General features: G+C 32.7%; 1 protein-coding gene and 1 long non-coding RNA gene across 11 annotated transcripts in view; both read right to left on the reverse strand.

Annotated features, from left to right (window-relative positions):
- Positions 1 to 1,446: 1,446 nt before the first annotated feature.
- On the reverse strand, positions 1,447 to 6,311 carry LOC143238368 (uncharacterized). Its single transcript, XR_013020551.1, has 2 exons — positions 6,223 to 6,311; positions 1,447 to 5,885 (listed from the first exon to the last, which is right to left on the reverse strand). It is a non-coding gene; the product is annotated as an uncharacterized LOC143238368 (long non-coding RNA).
- A 1,345-nt stretch (positions 6,312 to 7,656) lies between these two features.
- The window catches only part of LOC143238329 (activin receptor type-2A-like), a 43,901-nt gene continuing 32,848 nt past the window's right edge, over positions 7,657 to 18,709 (reverse strand). For 6 of the 10 annotated variants that reach the window (XM_076478500.1, XM_076478439.1, XM_076478461.1 and 3 more), the window contains 6 exons: positions 17,825 to 17,992; positions 15,094 to 15,333; positions 11,369 to 11,507; positions 10,878 to 11,008; positions 8,830 to 8,956; positions 7,657 to 8,751 (listed from right to left, as the gene is read on the reverse strand). In XM_076478500.1, coding sequence (XP_076334615.1) covers positions 8,696 to 8,751; positions 8,830 to 8,956; positions 10,878 to 11,008; positions 11,369 to 11,507; positions 15,094 to 15,333; positions 17,825 to 17,992 — 861 coding nt within the window. In that variant the 3' untranslated portion in view covers positions 7,657 to 8,695. Of the gene's footprint in view, positions 8,752 to 8,829; positions 8,957 to 9,981; positions 10,174 to 10,877; positions 11,009 to 11,368; positions 11,508 to 15,093; positions 15,334 to 17,824; positions 17,993 to 18,709 lie in introns of those variants that run through there. The other 4 variants (XM_076478509.1, XM_076478485.1, XM_076478505.1 and 1 more) reach the window with 3 other exon arrangements.

An 18,709-nucleotide genomic window follows, 5' to 3' on the forward strand; every position in this document is an offset into this window, starting at 1 on the left:
TACCATCGACATTTCCGGTGCAATATACTTTAAGTCGAGAATAAATCTGCTAAGAAACGTAAACAGTTTACAGAAATCGAAAATACGATTTTTAAAATAATATATGTCAATTTAACAAGTTTTAAACTACGTATTTTTTACACATCTCGCCCCCAATTACCATAACTATTGGTCAAGTATTTTATTACATAAAGAAAGGACATTTTTAAGTGTAAATAAGCCAACCATACAAACAATTAAGTGTAATACTCTAGCACATAAACTACAGAACTCAAATTTCCAGTTTTGGTTACGCGAAATTATTTCTAAAGAAGATACTTTAATTTATATACACGTTTTGATTAACCTACACTATACATATACACACAAGGGCAATTCTTAAAGGGGAAAAAATACATTACGGTGATAACAAATCTAATGTTAAAATCCACACTATTCATTTCATTTCGAATTTTCGCTCCGTGAGGTTTGAAAAATATTTTATTTATTATATAGACATAAAATTTCCAAAAAAATAAATACCATGTTCACAAAAAACAATGTAAACCACGTTACATCTTACTATATCTCAGAGGCACTTCTTAAATATAACACGCGGGTGGTTTTATATTATAACCCCAGCTAGTTCTATGTACCAACATGCTATGGAACACCAGATTACTTAAAAAACAGAAATCCATGTTATCATAAAATAATAGGTTCTGCTACTATGGAACACCAGATTACTTAAAAAACAGAAATCCATGTTATCATAAAATAATAGGTTCTGCTACACTTAAGAGTTAGGTGAATTCTACAGCGTGTTCGGAAGGTCACTGTGCAGTTTTGTAATCATATTTTATTCAGTCTATTTCAAGCCAGCAACTGATAGCAGTGTTTAGAAACAAAATAAGAAGGATCCAGGCCTGTATTGATGACAACGGGGTGACTTTCAACATTGTTTATAATTGTCATTCATATTTACCTCCTGTATTCTATATTAAAACATATCTGTTAATAAATATACAAGTGCACAGTGACTTTCCGAACACCTTGTAGACGGAAGCGGCATTTTGTAACCTGATTTAACAGGATAGGGTCTTCAGTTACACCAACACGAGTGTATTTTTGTCATACTTTATTGTTATTTGTACTTTTTAGTTGCTGGATATATTAATGAAGCACTAGTCCATTTTAAATACATCCTTCTTGTTTGTACTATCATTTGTTATATATATTAACGAAAAGTACCGTGTGACACTGAGGAGAAAAAATGTCACACACAACAATCACAATGTGGAAGATTAACCAATCTAACTGTATAGTGTGACTTGATGCACAAAAAGATATTATGACATAATTAAGACAGTTTGCCAACATTCCAGAAGTGTTATACATAACATGTTCAAAAGAACTTGTGTTCTGTCACGTACATTTTCCAGTATTTAAGTTCTGTGTTCCACAATATCACATTTCATTGCTTTATTTATATATTCACCAGCATTACAAACTACACAATACCGTTAGCTTTATTCCGTTCATCAACAGTTCCAGAATGTATTACATTGATTTACTAACATATAATATACAGCACCACGTTTCTTTTTACATTTTAAAATATATTTAATTGAAGATGCAGGATTCTTTCTCAGCAACATTTTCTATTCGTGTGCATATTTTCTCTACACAGTTGAACCATCTCAAATTATCATCTTACATATTCAAATGTATTGTAGGTATCATTTGCACAAGTAGTTACAACTTACCAACAAACTACTTTAATCTTTTCTGGTTTATTTACAAGTCACTCCCAAGGTATAACATGATTCTAATTTACGAGGTCTGTTCAAAAAATACGCGGACTGTTTGAATTGCGCGGCTCCAGTTGGTTCCAGGGGAATCCACTTGGTGTCGCTAGGTTCGCACAGATCAGCTGATTACGACGCCATTTCCCAATTGCAGATATCTTCATCTGTGTATCAGCTACGCGGTTTCAAGTGAAGTGCGATTTTTTCGTTTGGCGGATTTCAGAATGAATGACCTGAAGGAGCAACGACTTGCTGTGAAATTTTGTGTTAAACTTGGAAAATCTGCGACTGAAACTTTTGCTACGCTTAACACGGCTTACGGTGATGTTGCTATAAAGCGTACGGCATGTTTCAAGTGGCATGAACGTTTTAAGGATGGTCGACAGTCCATTGAAGATGATGAGCGTCCTGGACGTCCTTCCACGTCAACTGACGACCCACACGTATAACACCCTTGTGCGGACAAATCGACGTCTGACTGTCAGGGAGCTTGCTGAAGAGTGTGGGATATCAGTTGGATCTTGTTACGAGATTTTGACCGAAAAATTGAAGATGCACCGCGTTGCTGCGAAATTTGTGCCTCAGAACTCGTGAGTTTTTGGCCAAACACTCGATCACTATTCTTCCCCACCCCCCCTACTCACCTGACCTTGCTCATTGCGATTTTTTATTGTTCCCCAAACTCAAAAGACCCTTGAAAGGAAGAAGATTTGAGACGATTCCCGAGATTAAGGCAAATGCAACGAAGGAGTTGGAGGACATTACAAAAGAAGCGTACTGTTTCAACAAGTGGAAACACCTTTGGGATAAGTGTGTGCGTTGGGGAGGAGAGTACTTTGAAGGGTTCCCAGACCTGTAACTTCTAAATAAAGTACATTTTGTTTTATGACGTCAGTCCGCGTATTTTTTGAACAGCCCTCGTATATTACTTACTATTTTATCATGGAAGAACAATATTTACTTATTTTGTACATCGTCAAATCTACAAAGACCAAAAAAACTTATGTAATAACGATATAAACACAACCATGAAAGTACTTGTAATAATAAAAATGAGCTAATTCTCAACACGTACATATGAAGTTTTCACAACATACAGTGAAACCTGCAGCAGTTTAAAAAACGCGTAAGGCAACAAATTTCTCAAGCATCTCTTTCTATTAAAGTTCTGGTTATAAAACAGACAGAAGATGAACAAAACTGGAGAAACAGTAAACAGATAATGAACCTGAAGGTTCTATCAAGCCCATATGTGATCATCTTCTAAGTACTAAAAACTATTTTCATTAAGCCTGAGTCGCTAATGAGTATGTGCAAACTTTCTCCGAGTGGTAATTAGAAGCAATTCATGTAAAAAAGTTTGAATATTTGCAAAAGGAAATATACACAAGAAATGAAACTACATAACCAAAAATAAATTGACAAAATCCCCACAATGAATTTTACCAAGACATCTTTAGAGGAATGTTGGGATTAGAAAATAATAATAGAATACGAAACTTTGTGACACATTAAAATATACGTATACATGTTAAACAGAAAACAAGCAACAATTCTGCCACAGTATTCAAGAATATTTCCATTAGCTCTAACTTTGGCAGTGATGAAACTTAACACTAAAATTCATTCTTTGATACATGTAAAAAACATATTCAACTTTTAACAAAGTACTTTGACAAAAAATATAATTAAGTTTGTAACTTATTGAATAGAGAAAAACTACACAAAAATGTTCTTCCCATACTTTATTTGATGACAAATAAATGACATTAACAAGTAATGATGGTTGTAAACATCTTCCTCACTTAAGATATTTAAGTCTTGAAAAAGAAGTATTTCAGTGAAACATTATGGTCTAAAAATATACCAGAACAAGTTCTGAGGTTTCTGGTAAAATATACCAGAACAAGTTCTGAGGTTTATGGTAAAATATACCAGAACAAGTTCTGAGGTTTCTGGTAAAATATACCAGAACAAGTTCTGAGGTTTATGGTAAAATATACCAGAACAAGTTCTGAGGTTTATGGTAAAATATACCAGAACAAGTTCTGAGGTTTATGGTAAAATATACCAGAACAAGTTCTGAGGTTTATGGTAAAATATACCAGAACAAGTTCTGAGGTTTATGGTAAAATATACCAGAACAAGTTCTGAGGTTTATGGTAAAATATACCAGAACAAGTTCTGAGGTTTATGGTAAAATATACCAGAACAAGTTCTGAGGTTTATGGTAAAATATACCAGAACAAGTTCTGAGGTTTATGGTAAAATATACCAGAACAAGTTCTGAGGTTTATGGTAAAATATACCAGAACAAGTTCTGAATGTACTCACAGAGAAAATTAAAAACACAAGAGGATCACTTCCTTCTACATAATATATGAAACTGCAACCTGCTAACCTTCCTTTAGTTCATATTGTCAACCACACAAAAATAGAATAAGGTTTCACAGCAACATCAAACAAGTAAAGGATGTTATTACAAACAACGGGTAAAGGATGTTATTACAAACAACAAGTAAAGGATGTTATTATACAATATGAGAGATTTGAAAAACAGCAATAAAACAAGACTTCACACATACCAAACAATGGGTAAAGGATGTTATTACACAATATGAAAGACTTAGAAAAATGCAATAAAACAAGACTTCACACATACCAAACAATGGGTAAAGGATGTTATTACAAACAACAGGTAAATGATGTTATTACAAACAACGGGTAAAGGATATTATTACAAACAACAGGTAAATGATGTTATTACAAACAACGGGTAAAGGATGTTATTACAAACAACGGGTAAAGGATGTTATTACAAACAACGGGTAAAGGATGTTATTATACAATATGAAAGACTTAGAAAAATGCAATAAAACAAGACTTCACATATACCAAACAATGGGTAAAGGATGTTATTACACAATGTGAAAGACTTCAAAAAATGCAATAAAACAATACTTCACACATACCAAACAATGAGTAAAGGATGTTATTACTCAATATGAAAGACTTAGAAAAATGCAATAAAACAAGACTTCACACTGATACCAAACAATGAGTAAAGGATGCTATTACACAATATGAAAGACTTAGAAAAATGCAATAAAACAAGACTTCACACTGATACCAAACAACGGGTAACGGATGTTATTACACAATATGAGAGATTTGGAAAACAGCAATAAAACAAGACTTCACCCTGATACCAAACAATGAGTAAAGGATGTTATTACACAATATGAAAGACTTAGAAAAATGCAATAAAACAAGACTTCACACTGATACCAAACAATGAGTAAAGGATGCTATTACACAATATGAAAGACTTAGAAAAATGCAATAAAACAAGACTTCACACTGATACCAAACAATGAGTAAAGGATGTTATTACACAATATGAAAGACTTAGAAAAATGCAATAAAACAAGACTTCACACCGATACCAAACAATGAGTAAAGGATGTTATTACACAATATGAGAGATTTGGAAAACAGCAATAAAACAAGACTTCACACTGATACCAAACAATGAGTAAAAAATGTTATTACTCAATATGAGAGATTTGGAAAACAGCAATAAAACAAGACTTCACCCTGATACCAAACAACGGGTAAAGGATGTTATTACTCAATATGAGAGATTTGGAAAACAGCAATAAAACAAGACTTCACACTGATACCAAACAACGGGTAAAGGATGTTATTATACAATATGAGTAACTTAGAATATAACAATAAAACAGGTTTCACAGTACTACCAAACAATGAGTAGAGCAAGTTTCTTATTACAGAAGACTAAAAAAAAAAAAGTATAATTTTTACTTTTGTCTACTTTCTCAATTTTACAATAAAATCCCATGTCCAAATGTACTCTCAAGACAACTGGTATGGGTATTAAAACTTTAATTAAAATAAAGTACAGGACAATGTTTAGACCTTCTTTGTTAACACAAAGATAACCTAACCTTTATCTTAATTAAAGTTTTAATACCTTGAGAATACATTTTTACTTCAAGTGGGTTTCTCGTCATCATGAATCAGACATCCAATACAAAGTGTATAAGTGAGAAGAGACAGGAAGGAACTCTTTTGAACCTGTGTAAAGAACAAATGTTGGTTTCAACACTGAGGGTGGTGAGGCAGAGCAATGACATATACGTACTATGCAATTTAAACATCAAGATTGTAACAAATCAAATACTACTTGTGGTACACAGCAACTAAATAAAACATAAAGAACACTGACAACAAATACTACTTGTGGTACACAGCAACTAAATAAAACATAAAGAACACTGACAACAAATACTACTTGTGGTACACAGCAACTAAATAAAACATAAAGAACACTGACAACAAATACTACTTGTGGTACACAGCAACTAAATAAAACATAAAGAACACTGACAACAAATACTACCCTCTTACACACATTTTGTTCTGTAAAGGTTTCTTTATCAGGGTAAAAATTCATTCTTCTTGCAGATGATAACTGAAAGCACAATCCCAGAGATGAAATTGCACCCACATCAAATTGCGCCCAGGTAGTTTCTTTAAGGATACTTAATAAAGGCCTCACTATAAGACAAGTAGCATCAGAAAACTGCAATATATACCAAAAAACATTTACTGACACTTTTATGTATATTTTATAGACAGTATATTTCCACCACTCCCAGTGCTTCATTCAGGTTGGTCTGCTTAGATGTGTTGAGAATTCTAACTGTCATATATCTCAATACAATCCTGAAAATTAGTTCATATTAGATGAAACAAAATGAAACTTTATTTTGCTGCTTTGGATACTGCATATTAACACTGTTAACATAAAATGAAATGCTCTTAACTATAGACATTTTAAAACAACTAATGAAAAACTACATGGTATATAAAGTGCAGGACAGGTGAATAACATAACCACTGTGGAAGTTTCAAAGACTTAAATCTTTAAGAACATTTGATGTTTTGAAATTGTGTGATCAAAAGTGCTTCATGGAAAAGAACTGTACAGTTGCCAAAAAGCCATAATAATTTTGTTGTTGTTGTATAGTATACATTAGAACATTTAATAATAATATATACAGTATTCCAAACTAGTTTTTAGCTATAAGGAATATTGGAAAATTAATCAATCTTGAATTACCCATCTGTAATACAAATATTCTTGTAATCTGTGATATCTAACCAGTGACATATAATAAATATTATACACACACATAAAACAATATTGGCACCTATGTTAAATCATAATGCAATAAACGAATATTTTTATAGGTCAAATTTATAAGGTGAAATAAAACCTATTATAAAACCATAATTCTACCTTCTTTAAAGTATGAAGTTTTCTCTGAAACTGAAAAATTACTTTTACATTGTTATAACATTTAAATACTTATGGTAATTTGATTAAAACCAATGGAAACCTATAATTTAATATTCATTCACATATTACTTATTTCACAAGACCTTTATTGCATAATAAACACATCTTTATTTGTTAAGTGATTTTCTGTAGTTCAAATGCCTAAACTTGAATGAAGTGAGATTTGCTGTTTTTAGGAAGGTATACATGAATCATTTATGTTTGTCTACAAATAAATTATCTTAAAACATATTAACAGTTAAACAGAAAAACGTAAAAAAAAACAACCTATAGCCCAAGGTTACACCTTTTAAAAACACTTGAGTTTAAGTTGTTTTATTTCATTTCTATTAAGACTTCCTGAACCTACGTGTTTCTCTAACAAAATGAATACTTAAAGATAGTCCCTAATGTTTATTGTGTAGATCATATATCATTCTTGAACATGTTATCAAACCTAACACTAACATGTTTACTGTTGTAGTTCAACACAAGACTCACTTCTAGAACAAACTTGATTTTTAATATTAAAATATTTTGTACAATTTTACTTGTATCAACCACCAAATCTGAACATGTGCAAACAACAGAAAAAAGATTCAATAACATTATATTACATTCTTTATGAAGAAGGTTATACAAACACTAACATTTTTATATTCATTATAAGGGTTTAATTAATTAAAAGGAATTTATTCATTCTTCAAGAACCATTTACATAATTATAAAAATTGTTCAACAAAAGGAAACAAACAGAATAAAATACACAAGTAAGGATCCTTATCTTGTACGGACTGAATGAATAACTTCTGTCCTACTGCAACTTGATCAGTACACTAAGGTGGCATTATTGCCACAGTATAAATGTCCAATAAAACAGTAAATAGAAACACCTGCATTCAAAAGTGCTTATTATGAAACCATAAACCTGAAAAAAAATCTGTCAATACTGCTAATGCAAAGGAATGTTGTTGTAACATTGTATCATTCACACACACAACACCATACACGTGTATTTAACAATCTGTCTTAGAGAACTGTTTAACTAGAACAAAACTTCTCTAATTGTTGAAAATAAAATAAAAAACAAACATTGAGCATCTTGGTAGTATATTAAATAAACACTTTTGGACTGAGATTCTATATGTAACTTGTTTTCTGAGGTAAAATGATGAACCAAAGAGACCTCTTAAATATTGTACTCTTAAAAAAAGTATGCTTATTTTGTGTATCATAAAACCCTCTGAAGTTAGATACGGTAAACAAAACAAAATGTTAAAACCAGTGCATGATGATATTGAGGTAACCCAGTAAATACAAAAGTTAAATGCACAAATTTTTCTACAGCTATTGGTCAATGTAACATAAAATATGTACATCTAACTGATGAAAGTTGTACTGTAATAACTGGAGCAGCTCCTACTACATAGTATTCCAATTTATCTCTACATCAGATGATAACAATCTCACTGAAGGCACAGAGTTTGTAGGTGGGAAAACTTCAACCCTCCTCCCTGATTATGGAGAACTCAAATGCTGGACATTAGACAAACTGTGAGCAAGTAAGTGTTGGTGAGGTAGTAGATGGATTCTTCATACCTGTAAATACACTAACATTTTACTAACTACCTTGAAAACCCAAGACAGTGTAATTGATGGTTATGAAGATAAACTTACCAGATTCATTTCCAAAGTCTGATTTGTACAGTAACAACACCCTTTCTAGTACACAGCTAGCAGAGAGTCTTGCCTCAGAGTCATGATCCCAACATTCTTCAATAGTGTTACATAAACTTGTTATACCCTGGATAAACAAGCCATGGAATTTACAATTACTAATGGAACGTTGAACAAGTCAATATATAATATTCACAGTTAAGTATACTCATGGTAGGTTTGTGGTGATCAGATGTCAACTGCTGTAATGGTTAGTGGCATGTATGATCACCTAAGTGCAATAGTTAATTTTTTTTGATTAATTAAATACTAATTACTAACTACTTTTTAATCTTTGTTTCAGTTGCTAACAAGTTGCCATCTTTATGGAAATCCTTACAAGGATTATTTGATCCTGAGTCTTCTTGATGGAAAATAAAACATGCATTCATGTAGATGATGACAGTTGAGACAAGTGATAAAGGCTAGTTAGTTATCAGTAATTAGCTTTAGGGCATACTGACAATAATACGTGTGCAGTGTTTTGTTCTCACTGAGGTGAACCTACATTTACATATGGTTTAAAGAATACACAACACTTTTGGAAGGATCTTTGACTAGATGTTCTTCAAATCCCTCTCAACAATAACACCTCATGACGAATTCAAAGTAGCATGGGGTGTAACCTCAATGAGTATATCCCCAATGGCCTTTGAATGAAAGAGGAATTCACTGTGTTTGGGAGTGGACGTTTCCACCAGTATGTTACCAAAACGAGGGTTTTTGACTAACTTTGGAGCTTTAGTCTCTTCTTAATAAAAAAGGGAGACATATGCCCTAAAGAGGTTGAAGATTGCTGCTATGAATCTTCAAGACACAGTCATTTACCTATGGTCTGTTTTTTCACTATTTTATTTTTATTTGGGGGATCCATAATAAAAAAAAGAATAATTTGGTGCCCACTGACCTCACCCACCATGAAGTCCAATGAGGGGATGCACTGAAATGCCAAACAAGGACACTGCAGCAATGTCAGGGTTTCATGAGCACTATACCCAAACACCAGCATCAGACACAATATCCACAACACCCACTGAGATTTTTCAACACTGTAGTACTTGGTTGACCCTAGTCCAAGTGGATAAGCTGACTGACCTTTGGGGTGGGGGCTACCACAAGGCCATCTGTGTACAGGAATTCAAGGGTCGCCATGCACGTCAAACATGTGGGTGGATGTTTAGATCCCAAAGCAGGTCCCTTCAACATGTATAGGAATCCACACTGAGGGCTTGATAAAGCATTAGACACACTTCAGGAATGCAATCTGTAGCTCAGCTTTCTTTTCAATGTATGCTGTGACATCCTCTGTAATAAACTTGGTGTAACTGACAGACACATGTTGTTTTACTGAAAACACAATCTCAATAGAGTAAAAAAATACAAGACTTCTTAATCTTTGGAAGTGACTATTTTCAGAAATGGCTCAAAAAGTCAGTTTTTTTTACACTGCTTTTTCGATAGCCAATTTGTAAGACATGATGACATGTAAATAACTTCAGACATACAATTAAAAATACTCAGGCAAATCACTGGAAGGGGTTATTACACAAAAGGAAACTGTATGAAAACTAAACTAAGATAGTAATGCATTTAATATCACACAACTAGTTAGATTTAAACAGAGATATCAGTTGCCAAAACATACTGTATGGTTATTTAATGTTTCAGGTAATAGGAAATTGTGAAGCAGCCTCAGTGTTAACACAGTTAGAAGAGAGAGATTCTGTTTGTTTTCTTAACACTTACAGGGTGTTTTTTCAGTGTTAACACAGTTAGAAGAGAGAGATTCTGTTTGTTTTTCTTAACACTTACAGGGTGTTTTTTCAGTGTTAACACAGTTAGAAGAGAGAGATTCTGTTTGTTTTTCTTAACACTTACAGGGTGTTTTTTCAGTGTTAACACAGTTAGAAGAGAGAGATTCTGTTTGTTTTTCTTAACACTTACAGGGTGTTTTTTCAGTGTTAACACAGTTAGAAGAGAGAGATTCTGTTTGTTTTCTTAACACTTACAGGGTGTTTTTTCCATGACGTTTTCAACTTTGGCCTAGCTTTCTTTTGTACTACAATTTCCTGCATGTCTTCAAGAGTTGGGTGCTGACCAACTTCTTCTTCATATGGGGGGGTGTATTCCCCCACAAGGTCTAGGAAAGATTAATTTAAATGAACAATTTACCATAATTTAAAATTGAAACACAAATAACCAACTTTATGATTAGAAATTGGTTTCTTACTCGCATGCAAGTTTTTCACATTGTCAGAAAATGTTTTTCAGTAGAAATTTTGAATTCCTTGACTACTTCTAAAATTTAGATAAAATATTAACCTTTATTGTGCTATCAAACATGTCAGGTACTAATAAACAAATTTCATAACCTGATCAAATTAGTGACATTTCGTAAAGCCAAAACAACACATACGGAAAATGTCAGCAAGATTATAGTGTTTTCAGGAACCAAACTTTTATTTCCATATAAACTGGATGTGTCAGCATATTCACTTACCATCATTGATACAGCATCTCGATAACAGCTCCCATAAGACTAGCCCACAAGCATACATATCTATCCTTAGAAATGCATCCCTGTTAAAACTGATGGCCCCTTCTAGGACCTCTGGAGCCATATATCTTCTTGTCCCAACCTAGAAATAAGTAAGTAATTCTATTTTATTGCATATATATATACTCAAAAAGAATACACTCCTATTTAAACAAATACCACATACAATTCAGAGCTATATTGTAATGGTTAGGAATCAATGGGTTTTTAAAAGAGTGTTACAATATTAAAGTGCTATAATGTACTGCCATCTCCTTAACTCCTCCTACACTAATTACATACATTTTCCTTAGTTTATTCTAACATGTCTATTTTGTTACACTTAACTTTGAAATTTCAAATTCAAGGTTTAATAACCTGGATGTTTAAGTGGTATTTAAGATGGCAAATGAAATGATGAAATACATAAAAACAAATGTTTCACTAATCAACAATTTATGCTCCTACATTGTAGTTTACAGGCTACCAAGATATTAATAGACTATGGATTACGTGCTGTTGAAATAATTTTAGGCTTGTAATGTTATACAAATACAGCTAACTTTTGTAACACTCAGTGATGACGAGAAAACTCACTTGTAGAGAAAAATATGTATGTAAAAACGGCTAGTTTGGCTGAGAAAATTCGTATGTAGAGGAGCGAACAACATTTCGACCTTCTTCGGACATCGTCAGGCTCCTCTACATAAAACTTTTCTCAGCCAAACGAGCCGTTTTTACATAGATATTTTTGTAACACCGTTTCTAATGTACCGAATATGAACATAAAACATTTTACTTTTGTACACAAAATGTTTATCTATTAGGAATCTGACTATAATAAAAAATCTATTACTAGTGTTAGTTTCTTGAATTTGTCATTTGCTAGAACATTGTAAATTGTGCTTTCCATTATTATTGATGAACTGCCACAAAACAGTTATATCAAGTAATATCTGATAACTCAACATGTGCAGGTTAACAGAATGTAATATTTGTTATTACATTTTAAGTACAGGATAAACACATAAAATAGTTTTTGATTACTAAAAGATTTATGTGAACAAAGAATTCATCACTAATTGTCCCTTATATAAAATATACAATTACACACAAAGTGATTAATAATGAGTTATTTATACTTTATAATAATACTTATGACGTTTAGAGTCTGTTGTATTACACCATACAGTAATCCAAATTCATTTAGACATGTGAATAACATAATGAAATTTCATCAAATTTGTTATTATATGGGCATTCACATTACAAGTTCTCTTTTAAATATCACTTCTCATGAAAACGAAAAATATATCTTTAACACACACATGTATATATGATAACCATAAATTTTTAAGCCATAATCAAAACACATTAAAATTAAACAAAATATGCTGCATATTTTTAAAAAAGACCCTAGGGTACAAGTTACAACGTGGGATTATAAAATGTATCGTAGGTTTGGAAGTGACTGTGGAAGTAGGGCCCACGTTGTGGTGGGGACACACAATCTATGAGTATTAACCTCCAATTGGTAGGCTCACATAAGAAAATTAGAAATTAGGAGGGTGAGACGTAGGTGCTCAAGCCCACAACTACATCACCCTTCACTGCCTGCAGACAGTTCTGGAAGGTGACTGTTCTCCCAAGTTAAAATAAGAATAAGATAAAGCATAAAAAGATGAAAAATAAATAAATAAAATAACAAATGAAAATAAAAGTACAAAAGTCTATTACATAAATACAAAGAAAATGAAATAAGAAAAATTTTACTAAAAATTATTTTTAGTTAAAAATAAGGTCATTTAAGAAAAAAACAAAACAAATGGTAGTACCTTAGTTTCCTTAGTTGAAAATAGCATTTTGGATTAATAATAAAAATATAAAAACATGTAAAGTCAAAGAAGGTACATTCATTGTGAGAACAAAATGTATCAGTGATACCATTGTAGTCCAAAAATGGTTAAACCATAGTTTGTGCCACTTTAGCGAAGTCGAATTTTATAAAGATGCAACAACAGCATACATCAGACATTTAAAGTATAAAAAAACAATATATTATGTACAATTGGAAACTAACTGAAACGTCTTGGTACAAGTCATTCTAAGTGAACAACCACAACATATACTAGTCATTTAAAGTATAAAAAACAATATATTATGTAAGTTGGAAACTAAATGAACCCTCTTGGTACACATAACTCAAAGTGAACATCAAAAAACATTTTTAAAAATTGCATTCAAATTTTAATTAAACTGTTTTATCATCAATGTACATAAATAAAGTTGTCATAAAAACATGTAAATCAATATTATACAGATTTTATGTTCCTAACTTTATAAAGAAATTTCTAAAACAACTCTTTTAGTAAGAAGATATTGTTTTCTAAATAATAACATGAAAATGTGATTTCTAATTTTTACAGCCTTCACTATTATGTTTATAGTCATAATCTATAAAATCAGGCCCACTTGTCACATCCTCACTTTCATAACACTGAGTAACTTACAACATGTGTAGTGAGATTATTAGCAACACGTGATTTAAAGTACAATAAACCAAAGTATAAACTAACTAAACTAAACTAACGTGGCAGGGATTCAGTTTAGAGAAAGAGAAATCAGAAGAGTTCTCTCCCCAACTGGGGTGTTCAGGAACTTTGTAGTTCCTCTTCGTCCCCTTACATGAGATATGTTTTAAAATATCCGTGGGATTTTTACTTTATTTTTAACATTTCAAAAAATGGAGTGGTGTATTTGTGAGTGAGAGGAAGAACGGGAGAACTGGACGAAAGCAGCGAAAGTGAAGTGAGCCAGACCTTGGCTCGAGGACGTAGTACACTGGCTGCTGGCGAATTGATTTTTGAAATTTACTGTGATTGATTAGATATATTTGACTGGGTAAACGGCCCTTTTCAGAATGAGGCTGGGACCTACAGGTCCGATGCCAGAGATTTTGCTGTGGGGAAACGGGAGTACCCCGAGAAAACCCACATTCACGGCCTGGGCGCTGAATAATCTACCCAGACCGTGCCCGGAAGTAGCTGGGAAAAAAAACAACAACAAAACTGATGAACTATATTGGTAGTATACGTGGAAACTGTTAGCTGCAGTCTTGTAGATCGGGTGGTAACTTCATCATGAACTTGTTTCCACACTTGAAGCCCATTGGTGCAAGTGAGAAACGTGGTAAATTTAAAAAGTATAAACTGTTCCAAGCTTTAAGCTATATAGACTGTTGGTTTGACTACCTTGCAACAACCAAAACCACTAAATAAATCTGAATTATCATATTTTTTCTTTCTAGATTCTAACAAAACACTACTGTTGTTTACTGTCAATAGACAGATAGAGAAAATTATATTTTGAAACTTTCACATAAAGAAAAGTATTTTTAATCTTAATATCTCACAAAACAGTCAATGTTCCAGCTCCATGTACTCAGAGAAAAAACTTTAGAGCTCAAATTCTGTTAACAACTGTAACTACATAACAAGTTATAGTACGAGAGCTCTGATGTTTACAAGGTCAGTCAGCAAGTAACAAAGTATGCCTGTTTTCTTGTATATTTTATTAGTTGGTGTAAGAAACACTCAACACTTTATACTGTTACATTCAACCACAAAATCTGTAAGACAGAACCAAAACATAAACTTGCCAAAACATCCAGTTGTAAGAAAATGCATTACCTGGCCATGAGTATCTCCTGAGGACTGCTCATTCAAGAAAACCAGGGCTAAGCCAAAATCTGCAACACATGCTGTCATGTCATTCTTTAATAGGACATTTTTACTTTTGAAATCTCTGTGTGCTATAGAGGGTTTGTAGCCTTCCAGCTTACTTTGTGGCAGTTCTTCATGCAAGTGCATGAGACCTCTTGCAATTGAGTCTGTGATGATTAGGAGTTCTTTCCACGAAACAACATTTGCCTTAAAAAAAAATCACTAATGCAAATGAAACATCTCATTACACCAAAATTAACTACCTGAAAAGATACTATGAGTTTATGGTAACAGCATAGTTGACTGGATATCAACCAATGTCAAAACTGGTAGCCTATACAATTCTCTAACAAAATCTAATTATTAAATAGTAGCTTTTTTCTACATTTGGGTTTTTTATCTGCTATCATTTACTTCTGTGTTTGTAGTGACCACAACATAATCCTGAGTATTCTCTAAGAGAATTTGGTGAATTATCCCCTCAACTGGAGCCCACAATTAGAACTTGAACTTATTTCAAGATCCAATGGAGGGGAAAAACTATTTATAATATGTCCTATGAATGTGGATTTCAAAACATTGGAGAATTATAAAAGAACAATAAAAATTATAATTCATAAAACTAATTAGTAATTCAGTGATTACAAGTATTACTAACCATGACAACCATTACCAGAATCTGTGATGATGAGAAAACCCACTTGTAGAGAAAATTATACATTTAAAACCAAAAAATCACCTTCACACGTTTTTGAACACTAGAAATTAAGTAAACACAACATAACCACAGAAAACACCCAAACACTAAATAATGAAACAAACAAACAAATGCAAAATTAAAGAAGTCTTACTTATACAACAACTAAAACCCAAAATAAACCAATACAAAGGAACACCTTTATACCTATATTAATAAATATAATCAAACATCTAAGTAAGCACGCCCTCTACATTCCTACACTCAGTTACACAACCTCCTTCAAACATGTGGTCAGCTACCGGTCAGTTACCACTTTCATTCTTCGTGAACCTGACGATGACCGAAAAAGAAGGTTGGAACGTTGTTCACTCCTCTACTAGTGCTTTCTCTACTCATACCAGCTGTTTTTAAATATATAACCATTACAAGATTTCTGTTTTACATATTGACAAAACTATTCGTGTAATACTAGTAACGACAGGTAACAGCAAGAAAAGGACTTTCATCAACAAATAACAGCTGTTGTCCATTATTTCAATGAGTAAATGTTAACCATACATTTTCTAAAATAGAAAAAAATTATGCTATTATTTAATAACATTGACAACATGCAAAACTTCATGAGGGTTATGGTTAGTAGCCTATAAAATCATGCAAATCTAATATTAATGAGCTGATATTTTTAATTATTATATGCTCATTTATGTACATTATGTGTTTGACTCCTAATCTAAAATGCTTGTGGAAGTCATGAGAAGGACTTTGTAAGTTTACACGACATTAAGACTTGAATCAACTATATGAATTATTTGTTCACTTTAATTGGGTATGTTATATAAATATAACAGAGTTATTTCTGCTACGGTCTCTCATATCTATGTGTCTAAGTTTGTTGAATTTAACTGGGCATGTTATATAAATATAACAGTTATTTCTACTACAGTCTCTCATGTCTACGTGTATAAGTTTGTTGAATTTAACTGGGCATGTTATATGAATATATCAGAGTTACTTCTACTACAGTCTCTCATGTCTGTGTGTCTAAGTTTGTTGAATTTAATTGGGCATGTTATATGAATATATCAGAGTTACTTCTACTACAGTCTCTCATGTCTACGTGTATAAGTTTGTTGAATTTAACTGGGCATGTTATATGAATATATCAGTGTCTAAGTTTGTTGAATTTAACTGGGCATGTTATATGAATATATCAGAGTTACTTCTACTACAGTCTCTCATGTCTACGTGTATAAGTTTGTTGAATTTAACTAAGCATGTTATATGAATATATCAGAGTTACTTCTACTACAGTCTCTCATGTCTGTGTGTCTAAGTTTGTTGAATTTAACTGGGCATGTTATAAGAATATATCAGAGTTACTTCTACTACAGTCTCTCATGTCTATGTGTATAAGTTTGTTGAATTTAACTGGGCATGTTATATGAATATAAGAGTTACTTCTACTACAGTCTCTCATGTCTGTGTGTCTAAGTTTGTTGAATTTAATTGGGCATGTTATATGAATATATCAGAGTTACTTCTACTACAGTCTCTCATGTCTACGTGTATAAGTTTGTTGAATTTAACTGGGCATGTTATATGAATATATCAGAGTTACTTCTACTACAGTCTCTCATGTCTGTGTGTCTAAGTTTGTTGAATTTAACTGGGCATGTTATATGAATATATCAGAGTTACTTCTACTACAGTCTCTCATGTCTGTGTGTCTAAGTTTGTTGAATTTAACTGGGTATGTTATATGAATATATCAGAGTTACTTCTACTACAGTCTCTCATGTCTGTGTGTCTAAGGTTGTTGAATTTAACTGGGCATGTTTTATGAATATATCAGAGTTTCTTATACTACAGTCTCTCATGTCTACGTGTACAAGTTTGTTGAATTTAACTGGGCCTGTTTTATGAATATAACAGAGTTACTTCTACTACAGTCTCTCATATATATGAATTGATTAAACAAAAGAAACAAAAAATCAGAACCTTCAAAAAATCGCTCAGTGATCCTCTTTCATGGTAAGCTGTAATTAACCAATATTCCAGCTGAAAGCCATCTCCTCTTCTTTCTGCTGCAATAAAATCTAAAATGTTGTTATGCTTCATCTGTGGAAGCTGGTAAATCATCTGTTCCATCTGCCAAGAGCTCTTGTCCTGAAATCACATTAATAATAAATTAAATCCTATACACCATAAATGAATGAATGTTGAAATGAACCACTACAACTGTCACAAAAAAATGGATACTACATGCAAGTATACATCAACTTACACTGTTTACCTGCTTGAAGCAACACTTCTCTGTATAAAGAATCTTTAAATATGTAACTCAGGGCTTAAAGCTAGTAAAGGCCCAGGAGCTAATGAGCCCCAAGAATTGGCAGGCCTGTAAAAAACGTCTGCTAGGTAGCCCAAATGGTTCCTTAAAATCAAAAGAGCTAATAAAAGTTTGACTCCAATAAACTGGTCCAAGCATTTGCCAGCTAAGCAAAACTTAAGACAAACGACCAGACCTTACCAAACTTCCGAACACTCATGAGCCATGTATAATCCACAAACATTGTCATTATGAATGCTTGTGCAAGCTAGCCATGCTGGTATATGTCTACAGCATGTATAGCCTATCATGTCTAACAAACAGGAAGTACACGTGTACATATCATACTTGGTTTGTGTATCCAGATAAAGTGTTTCAAATGGTTCACAGCCTTTGTAAAAGCTGTTGTGATTAAGGCACTCCCAACTCAATTACCCTATACAATAGGGTGCAAGCTGATGAGTGGTTAAGCCACAAATAAAGCAGCTCACCATTATGTCAGGATATTGTAATTCAGGGGTCCATGGATGTGATGTGCTAGGCAGTTTATGGTT

This window comes from Tachypleus tridentatus, chromosome 2 (assembly GCF_004210375.1).
Source record: "Tachypleus tridentatus isolate NWPU-2018 chromosome 2, ASM421037v1, whole genome shotgun sequence".
Lineage (NCBI taxonomy): Eukaryota > Metazoa > Arthropoda > Merostomata > Xiphosura > Limulidae > Tachypleus > Tachypleus tridentatus.